The 16,895-nt window shown below is 38.9% G+C and overlaps 1 protein-coding gene across 1 annotated transcript in view; it reads left to right on the top strand.

Moving 5' to 3' along the window:
- BARD1 (BRCA1 associated RING domain 1) overlaps positions 1-16,895 on the top strand; it is a 140,759-nt gene that overhangs the window by 63,940 nt on the left and 59,924 nt on the right. The window contains exons 5-6 of the mRNA XM_036756118.1: positions 10,733-10,813; positions 14,116-14,288. Of these exons, the coding sequence (XP_036612013.1) occupies positions 10,733-10,813; positions 14,116-14,288 (254 nt within the window). The remainder of the gene's footprint in view (positions 1-10,732; positions 10,814-14,115; positions 14,289-16,895) is intronic.

The raw sequence follows: 16,895 nt of genomic DNA on the forward strand, positions 1-16,895 counted from the left end.
AACCAAATCTGTACCTTAGAAAATTGAAGCTTTTATCAGTGAGCAGCCTTCCTTAACATGCCGATAAGTTTCTTTGCTCTCAGTTTGGCTTCCTGTACATGACCTATAGTCGTTACACCTCCACTGTTGGGTATGAGGCTCCCAACAGGGTCCTAATTCCCCTCAGTCAAGAGAAGTCAATGATTACCATCTTCATTTACAGATGAGAGATGTTCCCAACTCCAGGTCAAGAACTCTATCCATACTTACCCCAGTATGTGTTAGCAGAGTAGGTTGAGAAATGTGCAAAGAATAATGGTTTCTTTGTATTCCTATTTCTTAGCATAGTGCCTGGCACATAGTAGGTGCTTAATAAATGCTTACTAACTGAAATAGTAGAAGCTTAGTAAATCAACCAATAATTATCAATATATGAGAAAAAAGCATGTATTTAGAATTAGAGCCCCTTGTGTACTAATCTTCATGGTGCCATTGTGGACAAGTCACCCTTTGGGCATCAATTTTCTCATTTGTAAGATGAGGCTGAAGATCTTTAAAAGGGACCTTTCCTTCCGGCTGTGATCCTATGACCTTCCACAGTAGTCTGTTCCATTATGGAATAGCTCCCATTGTTAGGTTTTTCTTTATATCCAGCCTAAATGTGTCTCTCTCAAACTGATATGAATTGAACCTATTCCTGCCCTCTGCCCTCTGGTGGTGCTAAGCAGAAATCTAATCTCTCCTGTATTGGATACTTGGAGACAGGTGTCATGTTCCCTCCTGAATCTCCTCTTCACCAGAATAAATAGCACAGTCCCCATTCCTTCAATTGATTGTTATTAAGGCGTTTTGTTAATGCAACAGCTTCCAGGGTCATTATGGTTTCAGAGAACCTGCCTTCTTGAGAAATAAGTGGAATTTGTCGTTGGCAATATTTAAAAAAAATAGTTAATATTTGATCGGGAAAGGCCATTTCCAGGATCTTTTGGAAGTTAAAAATGACACTGTCATTTAGCAAAGACATATTTTAGATGTGGAGAAAACATTTCCTTTGAAGGATTAGATTTAACATTGAATTGGGGAGGGGTGGGGAAGGAGAATGGTGGCTTTTTTTTTTCTAAACTTCAGAGACAGATATTTTTAAATCATTAAAAATTTCTTATAAATGTAAGTGTTGTCCGAGATGATTATTTTCAGCTGTGGTCTCACAACACCGCAATTATTACTTTAAGTTGTGAAGAGCCTAAGGGGGTGGGGGGGTGGGTGGAGAGAGGGAGTGTGTGTGTGTGTGTGTGTGTGTGTGTGTGTGTGTGTGCGCACGCGCGCGCTGAACCACAGTGCTTATTACTCAGTAAATAGCCTGCCAGTAAGGAAAGTAATTTAAAGAAATCAGAAGCAGGAAAAGTTAATTTATTTCCTAGAAACTTCACATCAGTTAGAGCTTACCCAGTTACTGTGACACCTTTTGTCATTATCATAATCTTATTTATGTCCCTGGCATTACATCTACATAAGAGAGAATATCTGGGAAACCGTTAAGTATGAGGAGGGAAAAAAAGATTGAGTTTTAATAAACGTGCAATTTAATCTCATGTATATTTGGAAGAGGTGAAGGAGTGGGATGTTAGTAGGGGGCATCTGTGATAATGTAAAAAGAAATCAAAGAAAATCACCAGCCAGCTCTAAAATAGCTTAAGGACATTTTGTCTAATCCAAATTGTAATTCTAATCCTATGTGACAAAAACAGACTCTTCTCTCTTCCATTTCAGGTAGCAAGGAAGGTAACAGGTAAATGGTACATGGCTTTTCGAAATCCTTTCGCTACCCCATTGAAAACATCTTTTTGTACAATAGTGTGGAATTTTAAGACAGCGAGAATTCTTGTAGAACTGTTAGATAGATTACGTGTTAATTTTACATGGCTTTCTAGTGAAAGTGAAATTTGTGAGAATGTATGTTGTGACTTTCTTTTGTTTTAGGTAAGATTGAGTGTGGAGTCAGAAATCTGTGGTAATCCTGACTCTGAAAGGTAGTAGGAGATGGGATGAGCCATTGATTGGAAGTCAGAAGACTTAGGTTCAAACTCTCTATTATTACTAGTTATGTAACTTTGAGCATGTCCAAGGAGATGGTTAAGCCCATATCCACATCCGCAAAATGGAAGTGTATATATATAATCATACTTCCTTTCTCTTGAAGTTATGCTTAGGCACCATTTTAAAAAAGGACTACTTCATTCTCTTGATATTTTGGAATGTGGCAAGGCATTCCCTGAGTCCCTTCTCTTATGGGAGGAAGGCCAGCTTATATCTGAAACATTGATGATCATTTGACAGTGGTCAAAACATGACATAGTGAAAGTTATTGCAAATTTTTTCATGCTTTCCATACTGATTGAAATTCTTGGTCTTTTTTTTTGGCCTTTTTTTTTCCTTTAATAAATTGTGGGTGTTTTATGCTTCACCATCTGAGTTTAACATCTTATGCCCTTCATAGTCTTTTCTGTGAATGACTTAATGGCTACGCTCTTTTCTTTTGTTTCAGCAACTTTGTAGCAATGTCCTACTTCCTCTCCCTTTTCCTGCTAACCTCTTTATGTAGAAATAAATGCGAAATACATGTAAAATGACTTGAGGTGAGGAGGGCACAGGTATAACAGGGGCTCCTTTTTTGAAGACTCTGCAAACACTTCCCTGCTTTATCTTTATTTTCCTCATTAATAAAATGGGTCTAATAATAGCACTTCCCTAACAGGGTTTTTTGAGGATTAAATGAGATAGTATTTGTAAAGCACTTTGCAAATTTTAAAGCACTTTATAAATTCTAGCTGTCATTTTTTTTCTTTTACTCAACAATGTACCAATTGCCTTTCCTTGTATGGATTACTCTGCCAACACCCTTCTCAAATTCTTTCCTTCAGGGACTTAGCCCTACTAGAATTAGTAGCCTCTCAGCTTGGAGGTTGTTTTCCTCTAGATTTCCTCTGACTGTCATAATTCTCACACCTTTCCAAGGTACCTCCATGATTTCCTTATTCTTTCTCATTTAAATCCTCTTTCCCCGATTCCCAGAGACATTGGAAACCCTGTGAAAACTTCAAATTCATATGTTCCTGGACACATAAAATATGAGAATTTCAAAGCTATGGGCAAAATTTTTTTAGACTCAAAGTTGGGGAATATTTGAGTTTCAACATTGTTGTCCATTCGTTTCAGTCGTGTCTGACTCTTTGTGACCCCATTTGGAGTTTTTGTGGCAAAGATCCTGCAATGGTTTGCCATTTCCTTCTCCAGCTCACTTTTACACATAAGGAAACTGAGGCAAACAGGGTTAAGTAACTTGCCCAAGGTCACACAGCTAGTAAGTGTCTGAGGTCAGATTTGAAGTAAGGTCTTCCTAACTCAAGGCCCAGGGCTCTATCAGCCTCCACCTAGCTCCTCAAAGTCCAATATATGTTAATACCATTTATATGTTAAAGTCACTTTGTTAATTTAGGAATGTAAAATATGTTATGACTTGGCTTGTGCTTAAAATATATGGAATCTTTTAAAAAATCTCTTTTTTATGAGAACTTGTCAAACATTGGAATGGAAAAGTTATCAGCATTAGAGTAAAAGATGTGAAAATAATATTTTGAGGAGTTAGTATTTTCCCTCTCTCATTCTAATGTTTGACCTCTCCCTTTCTACTGACTCATTCTCTGTCGCCCACCAACATGCCAGGTGACTCCTTAAAAATCTGCTCACTTGACCCCTGTCATCCTTTCCGGCTCTTATTATCTAACTCTTCTCCCTTTCATGGCCAAAATCGAGTTTGTTCTTGTTGCTTCCTTTCTTCTTAGTTCTGAACCCCTTGCAGTCTGTCTTCTAACCCCTTTCAACTCCAAACTGCTTTCTTTCAACTTACCAGTGATCTCTTAATTGCCAAATGGATAACCTTTTCCCAGGTCTCATCTTTCTCAGTCTCTCTGAAGAAGTTGACACTCTCTTCTTGGATGCTTTTGGTCCTTTCTGTCTTTATAGTACGTATCTGACCTTTTTTTTTTTTTTTTTTTTTTTTTTTTTGCTGGGTCATCATCCATATCATGCTGCCCAATTGTGGGTGTAACCCAAGGATCTTATCTGCGGCCCTCTTCTCTCTATACTTTCTTTTTGTGATGTCATCAGCCTTTTGGGGGTTTGTCACTTCTTTTACAGATGACACCCATTTCTGCATGTCCAGCCTTCATCTCTGGAGGTGATCTATTGAATTCTCTTAATTGGCACTTTGTTCAGAAGTTTTCTTGTATTATTTCTTCTGTTACAGTGTTCATTTTTTTGACTTGTGTTCTTAGGGGAGATTTAAAATTTCTACACATTCTGACTTAGAGATCAGTATATTTTGCTTGCATGAGGATCACTTTTTCTTTTGACGTTATTGTTTTTTGCTTCTCTTCTTCCAGATTGTCCTTCACTTTTGTGTATTTGCGTTCCCAGCCAGTTATTCTCTTTTCTTTCTTTGATGAGTCTTGCCACTGGTGGATTCAGGTTTTTCCTGTTCTGCGAATTGTTTCTGCTCTACAGACCATAAATTCTGTTTTGAGAATTCTTATTTCTCTTTTAAATAATTCGGAAAAATCCTGCTGTTCTCTTGGGAATCATCAGGTGTTCTCTTGTTTGTTTCATAATATTTATTCATAGGTGTGTGGAATTGCATAGCTGATCTAATAACATACACAAACAAACAGATTTTTTAAAGCTAGCATGTATTAGCACCTGTTATGTGGCAGTCACTACACTAATCACTTTACAAATATTATCTCATTTATCATCACAACAACCCAGGGAGATAGGTGCTTTTATTATCCTCATTTTACAGTTCAGGAAACTGAGGCAAACAGGGTAAGTGACTTGCCCAAAGTCACATAGCTCATAAATGTCTTAGGCTGGATTTGAACTCATGTCTTCCTGATTTCAGGCCTGGCACTCTATCCACCAAGCCCCTTAGTTGCCTCTCTGGAGGCCCTGTTTCCTTCTGTTATTAATATCTTCCCTGTTGCTTTATCTGCTAATGCTCAGTGTTTTAAACTGAGTTTTCTTCCTCCTGAGAGCTTTGATAATTTTAGTCTTTTTTCCCCTTATTTTCCTCCACTGCTTTTCCTTTCCTTTCGATGGTGGCCTCGCTGGAGAGTGGACCTCAATGCCTCCCTCCATGAGCAAATCATGTTTCATAGGCTTTAGCCTCTTCCCCGAGTGACTTCTGGCCTTGGCTGAATACTAGGCACAGAGTGTTGTCTGTCCAGTGGCTGGATATCCCAGCCAGGACCCCTTCTGCCTTTTGGTTTTCTGTGGCATGGGGAGGAAGAAGGAGCAGAGGTGAGTTCTCTTTGCAAGCTTGTCAGTCCTGTTGTTAGTTCATTGGATTTTTACCTTGTCTGGGTTTTGTGGATCTTAGGTCTTGGAAGACAGCTGAAGTTGCTTTGTCTTTTCCATAATTCGTATTTGAGAGAGGCTTGATAGGGCTTGAGGATCAGAGAAAATGTCTAGTTCTCCATCCTGTGACACATGGCCCAGTGATCCCGTGCTTGGTCTCCATTTTTCATTTTAATACTGTATCACTCCAGTACTTACTAGATATTTTGAACTGGATGGTCCATAATCACCTCACCGTATAGTCAAATAACTCATTATCGACACCCTCCCTCTCCCCTCCAAGTCACCCTTCTTCCAGACTCTCCCGTTTCTGTAAGGGTACCACCATTATTCACCAGATTCACAACTTCAGTATTCCAAGCCTTGTTCATTCTACCTCCACAACGTCCCTGGAATCTTTTCCTTTCCCCATCCTTACGTGGTACCATAGTGTAGGCCCTTATTACCTCTCACCTGGATTGTACCAATAGCTTCCTGATTGGTCTTCTTGCTGCAGATGTCACCTCTTAAATCTGTTCTTCCTGAGACCACATCACTTCTTTGCTCTGTTACCTTGAGGATTAAATAGAAATGCTGTTTAGCCTTAAGGTACTTTTCAGCCCTGCCTAATCTACAGCCCTGCCTAACCTGCCTTTCCAGGCTTATTCCTTGCTGTCCCCAACTTTCCACTTTCATACTTTTGTAATTTGTTCTGCTCTGCTTGGATTGCATCCCCTCCTTGCCTCTGCCTGGCACATAGTAGGCACTTAACAAATGTCTATTGGATTGGATCTTTGATGCCCCAGGCCTTGACAGCTCAGCTTAGATGCCACCTCCCACGTGAAGGCTTTTCTGATTCACCTAGCTTTTATTAGTCTTCACTACCCCCACATCATCTGCCATGCATTTTTATATGCTTATATTATTTACTTCTTGTCGTCCCCCCCCCCCCCATAGAATGTAAGCTCCTTGAGGGCAAGGCTTTTTGATTTTTGTCTATGTATTTAGTGCCTGGCACTTAGTAGGTGCTTAATAAATGCTTGTTGACTGAAAGGCAGTTACAGAAAACAAGTCAGAAAAGGAGCTACAGGCAAACTTGAGTAAGATTCCCTTCTTTTAAATACAACTTGATTTTTGGAACCTTTTTCCTGATTTCCCATTTCCAGTGTTAATTTTTGGAGCTATTACTATCAACAGTGTATTCTTCTTTTGCCTAATTTTTGTTACTTTTATATACTTCTTTATATACTTCTGAGAACCTTTGAGCACCCCTGTCTGATTTCCATTTCTTCATCCCAGTTACCTGAGCTGGACTAAATCAGGTTTGCTTGGATGACCAGTAATAAGATAAAGTCTTTTCAGGAGCTCCGCCTCCTTCCCTACTTTCTCCTTCCTTCCCTTACCCCAAGGCTTACCCCTGGGGAGGTACCTGAAATTCTGGTAATAAAGGACAGATCCTTTCCATCTATAGTTCGAAGTGCAGAGTTGAAGATGCACCTGCTGGCTATGTTAGCATACTGATTAAGATTCATCTGTCGCTTAAGAATGCCTGTTACTCTTGATTTGTGGGGTGAGGGAAAAGACTGGAGACTGCTTGTCAGAAGAGTAGGAAGGCATTGGGTGCTGGAATAATGAGGGGGGAGGGGAACAGTTTTTTTTTTTTAACCTAAGTTAAGTGGGTAAGCTTAGTTGAACAAGAAGGAGAAGCAGGGGATTGTGGAGGTCAGTCTTGTCAGACCTGACTATTTTTACTAGGATTGATCCTGTTAACCTTCACCTGGAAGGTTGCTGGAATGTTTTCCTCTAACTGATCACTGCAGCCAGCCCTGCCTCCAATTATTATGTTCCACCCCCCCACCCCCACCCCCCACTCCTCCAAACATAATGCAGTCTTGTAAACTTGCTTTGTTCCCAAGGTATTTGTTAATCCGGGTATCACTGTATTCTTTTCTGGCATGTTGGCTGGCTGCCAAGCAACCAGCCATCCTTCTGGAGCAAGGGGTTAAGTTCTGACCTGCACAGTCTTCCCTCCGCAGCAATACACCTAGGGAAAGGTTTGAGTCCAATATAGGTACATGTGAAAATGCTAATTATTACAGAGAGGAAATCCTTATGATATCTTATGTGTGCAGTCCTTTATGCTAGTTTTAAAAAAGCTATGATTATCGAACTAGATGCCTATGAATTCTCTTTGTATTGTAATGTCTTCATAATGAAAAGAGACTCCCTCCCATATATCTTTCTCTCAGACATTGCTTAGTCTTTAAAAAAAATATTTTATCAGTTGTCAGACATTTATTTTCTCCCACCACCCTTTCCATTGCCCATGGGAGGAGGAAAACAAAAAACAAAATCTTATTAGCGAGTAATACTTATTCAGGCAAAATGAACTCCCATATTGGCCACATCCAAAAATGTCTGTTTCATTCTGCATATTGAGACCATTGTCATGTCTTCTTATTCTTCTTTCTTATACAATGGATGAGTAAGTTTACCAGGCACTAGATTTCTGTATCTCCCTATTTCTTCCCCTTTCTCTCCAGGGGTAGAAACAAAAGAGAAGCCCAGGAGGGGAGGATCCAGACATCTCTTCCCCACACCAGTACTGTCCCTTAGTTCTCAGAAATATCAGCAATTGAGAGGGTTTACCTTTAAGGAGAATGTCACAGAAATAGAAGCATATAGATGATATAGATATAGATATAGAGATGCTTAACTTCTTCCTAATTGCAAAGTTTTATTTCCTCATTGTGAGTGTTTTCCCAGGAATTCTTAGGTTTTCTGGTTCAAAGAAAATTCATTGACCGAGTTCTTGGGCCTATGGAAAACATTCCTTCACTCATCTTCATGTTTGTTGGACTTTGTGTTCATGAATTTCCCAGACTCTGCTTAGTCTGCTGGTTTTTATTTCGATGCTGTCTTGTTTTCACTGCACACAGCGCAGAATGAATGAAGGTGCCTGCTCACTGTGAATTTCTGTTTATGTTTATCATCTCTGTCACATGGCTTTTCTGTGCAATGAACTTAAGTGGGCAGTCTAATATTTAGTCACCTTGATGTGATTAATAGCTGTGTACATTTATTGTAAACATTTATTGACTTCATAATATTACATCTAAGGTAACATAAGCTACTGAAACGCCTTTCGAATCCTCAAAGTAGAATGAGATGTTCAATATATTTTTTTAATATTAAGCGTCTTTTATTGTATTGATGAAAAAGTATTGAAAGCTGATAGTTGGTGTATGTGCTGTGGTGGTCTTATGGTGGTCTCTACTTGAGAGTTGGAAGCAATCTTGGGGTTGGTATTTTCCCACTACCGTACTGAATTACCATTGCATATTTCTATTTTTGTAATCGTTTCTGGTGAACCAGATTTTCAGGGGGCTTGGAAGAGATCTTTAATTTGTGGGGATAGGATTAACACTATTATTCACCTGCTCGAAAATATGCCTTGATAACATAAAAGCAGAATGAATTCTACCAGCTCTTTGTTAAATGTTGTCCTCCCTTTTCTGCCTCATTTTAGTTCTTTACCCCCAAATCAGGAGGTGAATTCTAATGCAGAGTAAAATATTATCTTCTAGTAATTACTTCTGTTAATAATATGTAAGACTAGGGAAAAAATTATCTAGGGAAAGACTATATCATGGTTTTTACAGAAACTCTGTTCCTCACAGCTCGGGTAGAAGATAATAGGGTGGTTGTTTTGGTCTTAAACTAGGGGGAAAAAAATTAAACGCTAATTCCCAAGGGGCATTTTGAATAGGTTTATACAGATTCCTATTTCTGTCAGTTTCAACAAAGCAACTGTCTCTGCCCAGAAAATACCTCCCAGCAACTAGAGAAGAAAAGAAATGAAATTAAAGGACGGGGATAGAGAGTCACTGTCTATGAGATAAGGGGTGTTGGCAGTTTTTACTTGGGTTGTCACTGATTTAGGTAAAAAGCCTTCTTGGCTTTTTGTTTCTGTTTTTGCAGTGTTTTTTAATAAAACATTTTCATGTATATATCTTTTTTCCCTCTTAGATGAATGAATGAATGAAAATTTATTAAGCACCTAAGTGCCAAGGACTGTGCTCAAACTAAGCACTAGTAATAAAAATAGAGAAAGCAAGATAGTTTTCAAGGAGCTCATGCTATACTTGAAGGAAAATCACATAAAAGATGCTTCAGCTGCAGGGTGGAAGGAAAGGTCCAGAAATCTGGGAGAGAAGGTTTGTAGCTGGCAAAGTCCAGGGATCTTTAGGTTATATCATTAAATTGAGTGACTCTGTTGTGAGTCTCTAGGGTGGATGGTAAGGCCTGGAGGTCTTTAGGAGGCAGTAACAAGGCAGATGTTAAGGTCTGGTGGTCTTCCAGGAGAGTTGATGAATCCCATCTCATCCAAACCATGTGGATGGATTCTGGACAGCCCCTGCCATGGGAGGGGACAAAAGAGGGAGAAAGAAAGTGAGGGAAGGTGCCTCCCACGTAGCAGGTTTTTCCAGCTGCCCAGTGGAAGGATTTGGGAGAGGGCAATGAAATGATATGAATGACTTTTAAAATATTAAACATTAAATTTTTGGCTTAGTATGAGGAGGATACCATTTTGTGAAGGACTGGTGGAATTCATTCTGTTCCTCTGTCATCAGCACTAGCTTGAAGGTTTAAATTGTTTAATTGTGACCATTACAGAGAAAGTAGAATGAATGCCTGATCTTGGCTAGGGGAGGATTTGGGTTTGAATAGTGTGTAACTTTCAGCAAATTACTTCCTTTTTCTGAGTCTCAGTTTCCTCAGAGGTCCCTTCCAGTCCCAGATCTCTGATCCTATGACCTCTAAGATCCTATGATTTTTCATCTTCTTTCTAACAGGAAATCCTTTAATTTCCTTCAATAGAAACTTGTACCATGCAGCTAAAGATAGTATGGCTTGGTTTAGAGACAGTGTAATGGTAAATAGCCTGAGGATGGCATCTGGAGTTGGAAGACTTAGGAATCCTGGTTTTGCCTCTTTCTGGGGGCGACCTTGGGCAAGTTTTTGCTTCTGTAAAGTAGGGAGAGGGAAATCCCGGGGGATGGGCTAGACGACCTTCATTTGCTTTTCCAGTTTGAAATCTATGATCTTTTGCCTTCAGAATTTGGCTCTAAAACCAGTACAAACTCACTTTTAAGTAACGATCTTTGTTCCTTTCCCCAGAGTAGAGCACATCTTAATTTCACTTAAAATGATTGAATCACAAGATTGTGGCAAACAGAAGGGAGAAGCTGAGTAGCTTTAGCTTTTTATCTTTCTAAAAAGTAATAAGACATTTTCTTTCTGTTACTGTCTTGTTATAAATCTAATGTTCATGTATTGCTTTTGTATTTTTTTTCCCTAGGGTGATATACCATCTGTTGAACACCTCCTCCAAAATGGAAGTGACCCAAATGTTAAAGACCATGCTGGATGGACTCCATTGGTATTTTTCAGCTTTCTGTACTCTCTGATTATCCCACTCCCCTGCCGGACATCCCTCTTTGCCTTTTTTTTTTCTTTAATGAAATTATATTTTCATTAATTATAAGGGGGATAAATGGCTTCTGACCTGATCTTGGATATTATCTAGAGTAGAGGTTCTTAACCTTGGTGTCATAGATCCATTTGGCGGTCTGCTGAAGCCTGTGTAATCTCTTCTCAGAATAATGTTTGTTGCCTTATATTCATAATTAAAGAAAATGTTAAATTTCAGGTAGAAGTCAGTAAAAATAAAATTGTCATTTTTCTTTCTCATCCAAGTCCATGGACTCACTTGAAATCTATTCATGGACCCCTAGTAGAGATTATTGTGTTATCTTGACTCACTTCCTAAGGGTTCAGGATTGTAGTTATGCTTTGTTTGGTGCTCTCATTTTCCTTTTTTTTTTTTGAATGGGTCACCCAAGAGTTGGTGTAGGGCAGAGCTAGTAACAGCTGCTGCTAAATTTAGGAAGGTCTCACCTCCTAAAGTCTGGTCCCATTAGAGGCTGACTTTTGCTGCCAGCTGTGTCAAGAAGGGTCAAGAAATATGTGATATTTTTCACAGGAAAGTAAGTCCCATTGAGATATACCACAAGCCTCAGTTGTTATATATGGACAGAAGGGAGGAAACTGTAGCCCTGCCTCCTTGTTACCCTGACAGCTCTTTAGTATTTTTTTTAAACTAATTTAGAGCCATTTTTTTGTGGAGATCTTTTTGGCTTTTGATACAGAGTGCAGCTAAAGATGTAATGTGAAGAATTCACAGGAAATAACGGTACAAGCTGCTTGCATTTGGAAACAAGTGCTAACTATCTGGGCTAATTGCATTAGGACAATAAACATGAGATATGACATGTGCAGCCACAGAAGATGTCAACAAATGAGAGAGATGCATTCATCCTGCAAACCAGAAATTCAGCACAGAAATTGGGAGTCTAATTAGGCCAGGTGCATGGAGGCTTAAAGCGATATATAATGGTGTCCCCACTAGCCAAAATATCATGCCAGGAAGGTATTCATCCAGCCCTAAGTCACGGAGTTGTAGAGATTTTCTCGGACTAGCTAATATTTTCACGATTGCTTTAATTATTTTTTTTATCATCTGGAAAGCACATAATAGCAAAAAGGAGTGAGTATTCTGGAGGAAGCTATCTTGCTGTATTGATTTGGGTTCCCATCCTTTTCCAGTAAAAAAGCAGCTTTAATATGACCTATTTTCTGAATCAGACACACCAAGATGCATGTTAATCATAAGAGGGAACTTGTTCCAATGGATTTATTAAAATGCAAAGTGATGGTGTGATCACGTGTAAAAAAATGGGGACAAAATTTACTTGGATTATTTCTTTTCTCTGGAGTCTGTTTTGATATCTTCCATTTAGCTGTAAAATGTATTAATTTAGTCATTATTGGGATCAGACATTTTGCTAAGGATAGTTGGTAAGCCTTGACCGCTTGCTGTATCGGCTGGTAGTAGCACTGCCGTGTAGACCCTATGAACTCATGTAAGCAGGTGTAGATTTTGGATGTTTTTATATTGTTGATAGCTGTTTGATCAGTGGAAAATTGCAAACTTTACCAAAGGTGAAATTGTGGTATGCATTCAACTCTGGTCAGGGTCACTTCAGACAATTACAGAATTTCCATTTGAAAGGACTTCTGGAACCTTCTAACCAAAGAATTTTTAACCTTTTTTGTGTCTTAGATTCCTTTGGCAGTCTGGTGACACCTATGGACTCCTCAGGATTTTTTTTTTTAAATAAATAAAATATGTAGCATTACAAGGAAACCAATTCTGTTGAAGTAGTGATCAAAACGTATATTTTTTAAAAAGTTCATGGAACCTAGGTTAAGACCTCCTAATCTAGTCTCATCCACACCCCAGTAATAATTCCTTCTATATCATGGTCCAGCCTTTGCTTGAAGACTTCCCCCAGGGCATGGACTCTGTAGCTTCTGTTTTTGTATCCCCAGCATTACACCATGACCGCATGTAGTAAGTGTTTAATAACTGCTTCTTGGTTGATATTATAGTGGTCTTAAATCTCTTCAAGCTCTAAATCTGGGATTTTATGATTAGCAATATTTCCTCTAAAATACGTGCTCTCTATTTCTTCCATAAAGGACTTATCACTCAGGCCTCAAGTTAAAGTCTTTTTGTCTTTATAACCTGAATCGAGTGAGTGAATGAAAAAGCATTAATTAGGATTACTGCTTATCAGCTCTTTTCTGGTGGCAAAGAATTGGAAATTTAGGGGAATGACCACCAGTTAGGGAATGGCTGAACAAATTGTGCTGTGTGATTATGATGGAATACTATTGTGCCATAAGAAATGATGAATGAGCAGGATGCTCTCGGAAAAACCTGCAAAGACTTACATGAGCTGATGCAAAGTGAAACGAATTGTGTACAGAGTACAAGCAATATTGTAAGATGATCAGCTGTGAATGACTTAGCTTTTCTCAGCAATACCATGATCCATGACAACTCTGAAGGACTTAGGATGAAAAATGATATCCCTCCCCAGAGGAAGAACTGAAGGCGTCTGAGTACGGATTGAAACATACTTTTTAAACTTTATTTTTCTTGAGGGATTTTTTTTTCTGTGTTTTCTTTCACAGCATGACTAATATAGAAATGTTTTGCCTGACTACACATGTATAACCTATATTGAATTGCTTGCCTTCTCAATTGGGGAAGGAGTAAAGGAGGGAGAAAGGAAGAAAATTTGGAACCCAAAGTTTTAAAAAGTTTTAAAAAATTAATGTTAAAAATTGTTTTTACATGTAACTGGGGAAAAATAAAATACTAAATAAAAAATTTAAAAAAAAAGATTATTGCTTTCTAGGTACCAGGCACTGTGTTCAATGTGAGGGATAAAAAGTACAAAAGTGAGATGGTTCCTGCCCTCAAGGAAGTTACATTCTAATGGGAGACAACACATATATGAGAGTGGTGGTCAGAAGGAGTATCTATGAGAGTCAGTGATCACTTAAGTGATATCCGGAGAGCTATTACAAGAGCTTTTACATTTAAGTGATTTTTAAGGCATAGAATAAGTACCTTTATCATGCCTATGAATGTTTGTCCAAATAAACTGAATCCAGACTACTCGACTGAAAAGCAAAATTCTTAACTTAATTCAGCCTCCTTTAAAAAACAAAGGTTTTTTGCTTCGTTTGTTTTTTTGCCAGATCATTAGGATTTTGTTTACTTATTCTTTGTCATGTTTCTCTGTCCTCCCTTCAATCTGTATCAATTAGCACGAAGCCTGTAATCATGGACATCACAAGGTTGTGGAGCTGCTGTTACAGCACAAGGCTTTGGTAAACACCACTGGTTACCAGAATGACTCACCACTCCATGATGCGGTCAGGAATGGGCACGTGAGCATCGCCAAGCTGTTACTCTCCCACGGAGCCTCCCGCAATGCTGTGTAAGTAGGCTGTAAAAGTGCTGCTGTAATTAACTTGTATTTCTAAATTATCATCTCTTATGAAGCAGAGACCTTAATGTATAGGTTGCTGTTGATGTGTTTTATTTTTTTTTTAATCTCTTTATCTCTTCTGTCTCCCAGAATTAGATGGGATTTTCATAATGGTTTAAAAATCAGTATACGTGCCTTTTCCTTCTGTGGTTGTAAAATTATGTGTGTATAGAGAAAGAAAGAGACACAGAGACAGAGAGAGAGAGGAAGGGAAAGAGAGAGTGCTTTCTTTTAGTTCTGGAACAATTATCAAGCTTACTTTGAAAGCTTTTATTCCCCTGGCCTTATTTATATAGTACAAAAGCCAGTTTTTTTAAATTATATATAGAAATTTGAGATTGACCATTGCATTTATTTCCCATCTTGCATTTCTCCTTATGTCCACTTGGATATCACGTGCTAGAATATATGCAAGAATTCAAATGTTAAATAGAACTCTATGATTAACTTGCATCATGATGAAAGGTTTGCAGAGGCTCATGGGTGTGTTGTTTTCCAGTGGCGCAAAGAGATGTTGGTGACTTTTGGAAATTGCCTTTTAAAATAGACACCGTGAAACACGTCCCAAGTAAATGACTCATGTGGACTTTTTGTCTTAGTCTGTTGCCTCATCCTCTTAGGTTTGTAAGACTATAAAGTTTAGTTTCAGTGTTGAATTAAATTGGAGTAAGCTGATGTACCAGTTTCCCATTTAATCTCATTAAAGTTCTCCCAAAGGATGAAGATAATTTGGAAAGTTCAATATAAGAAAATATTCATATTCTTTCTGAAATAACCTCCCAAGTGTGAGAATGAAAGATATAAAAAAACAAATCATTCATTTGAGATGACCATGTACTTTGAAAAAGATAGAATCTAAAAAATCAGCTGCTGAAAGTATAATCAGTCAACAACCATTTATTAAGCACCTACTTTGTGCCTGGTATTATGTCAGGGATAAAAAAACAACAAAGAATAAAACAATCCTCCTTATAAGAATCTCAAACCAGCTACTTATAATTAGCAGGTGTGAAATGCTTCATTGTGGAAAACCTTGCAGCTTTTCTAGATTTCCTACTGCGCTTATGGACTAATTAACTCATCCTGGGCCTTAGTTTCTTCATTTGTAATATAACCGGCTTGAACTAGAGGACTTTTTAAGGTGCTTTCTAGTTATTAATCCATGATCCTGCAAATAGAGGAATTAGCACTTCTGAGTCAACACTTTAATGAAATGCAGCTGGGAAACAGAGCTAAATAATATTCTTTTGTTCCACCAGATATTCTTGTGGTTATCGTTCAGTCATTTCAATTGTGTCCGACACTTTTTGACCCCCCAGTGGTGTTTTCTTGGCAAAGTTATAGGAGTGGTTTGCCATTTCCTTCTCCACCTCATTTTACAGATGAGGAAACTGAGGCAAACAGGGTTAAGCGACTTGCCCAGGGCCACACAGCTAGTAAGTGTCTGAGGCCAGATTATAACTCAGCGAGATGAGTCCAGTCCCGTGCACTCTGCACTCACTATGTCTATGTATTCCATGTCCCTATGCACTGTGGCGCCACCTAGCTGCCCACAACGAAGTGTAGTTCTGTGCAGATTAAAGTATGGACTGAACCACTGACTAATGAGTCTCCCTAACAACTACTTCTGTGAGAAAATAGTGGGATCTTGGAGCCACAGATGTGTTGAAACTCATTAGTTGTTGCAACAGCTACAGCTGTTTGTCATTTTTCCATGTCACTCCTGGGTCCTTGCATATATGTAGTCTGTGGTACCACATGTAGAATACATTTTCACTACTGACTTCCAAAGAGAACTGTAGCCTTGGAAAGCTACTATATCCGTGGTTAGTGGCAGCCCTGAGTCACGAGCCATTGTCACACTGAAGATGCCAGAGAATCTTTGTCATTGCCCGGTGATAGCATTGGGCAACATAATATCGACTGATGCTTGGACTGAACTTGGGAGAATCTCTTTGAATTATAAAATTTCCAAGATCGCCAGAGCATTACTGAAACATGACTTGATTAGTAGAAACTTGATGCCATTAGTCTTAGTGAAGGCATTCATTCTGCCTGCCTCCTCACCATCTGTTGTAGCGTATAAGAGGCCCCGCTTGGGTCCTGCTTGCTGGCTGTGTGACTCTGGACAAGTTACTTAACATCTCTCAGCCTCAGTTCCTGCATCTGTAAAACAGGGTATTAAGACCTCACAGGATGATTTTGAAGATCAAATGTGATAGCGTAGAGAAAGTATCTTATGACCTTTGAAAGCAGTATATAAATGTTAGCTATTATTAACTATGTAAGTTAGTTCAGATGCGTAGACATTGTGACTGGGGGAGGCAGCAGGAGGCAGGTGGTGGGGAATAAACCAGAGAGAAAAAGGAAAGAGTATGCGTTTAGTTGATTTTTGTGGTTGATTGCATTGCACCCATAAGAAGCAGTTGGATTGGGGCAGCTAGGTGGTGAAGTAGATGGAGCACCGGCCCTAGGAGCACTTGGTTCGAATCATCCTTAGACATTTACTGGCTGTATGACCCTGGGCAAATCATTTAGCCCCAATTACTTCCAGAA

The sequence above is a fragment of the Trichosurus vulpecula genome, chromosome 4 (assembly GCF_011100635.1).
Source record: "Trichosurus vulpecula isolate mTriVul1 chromosome 4, mTriVul1.pri, whole genome shotgun sequence".
Classification (NCBI taxonomy): domain Eukaryota; kingdom Metazoa; phylum Chordata; class Mammalia; order Diprotodontia; family Phalangeridae; genus Trichosurus; species Trichosurus vulpecula.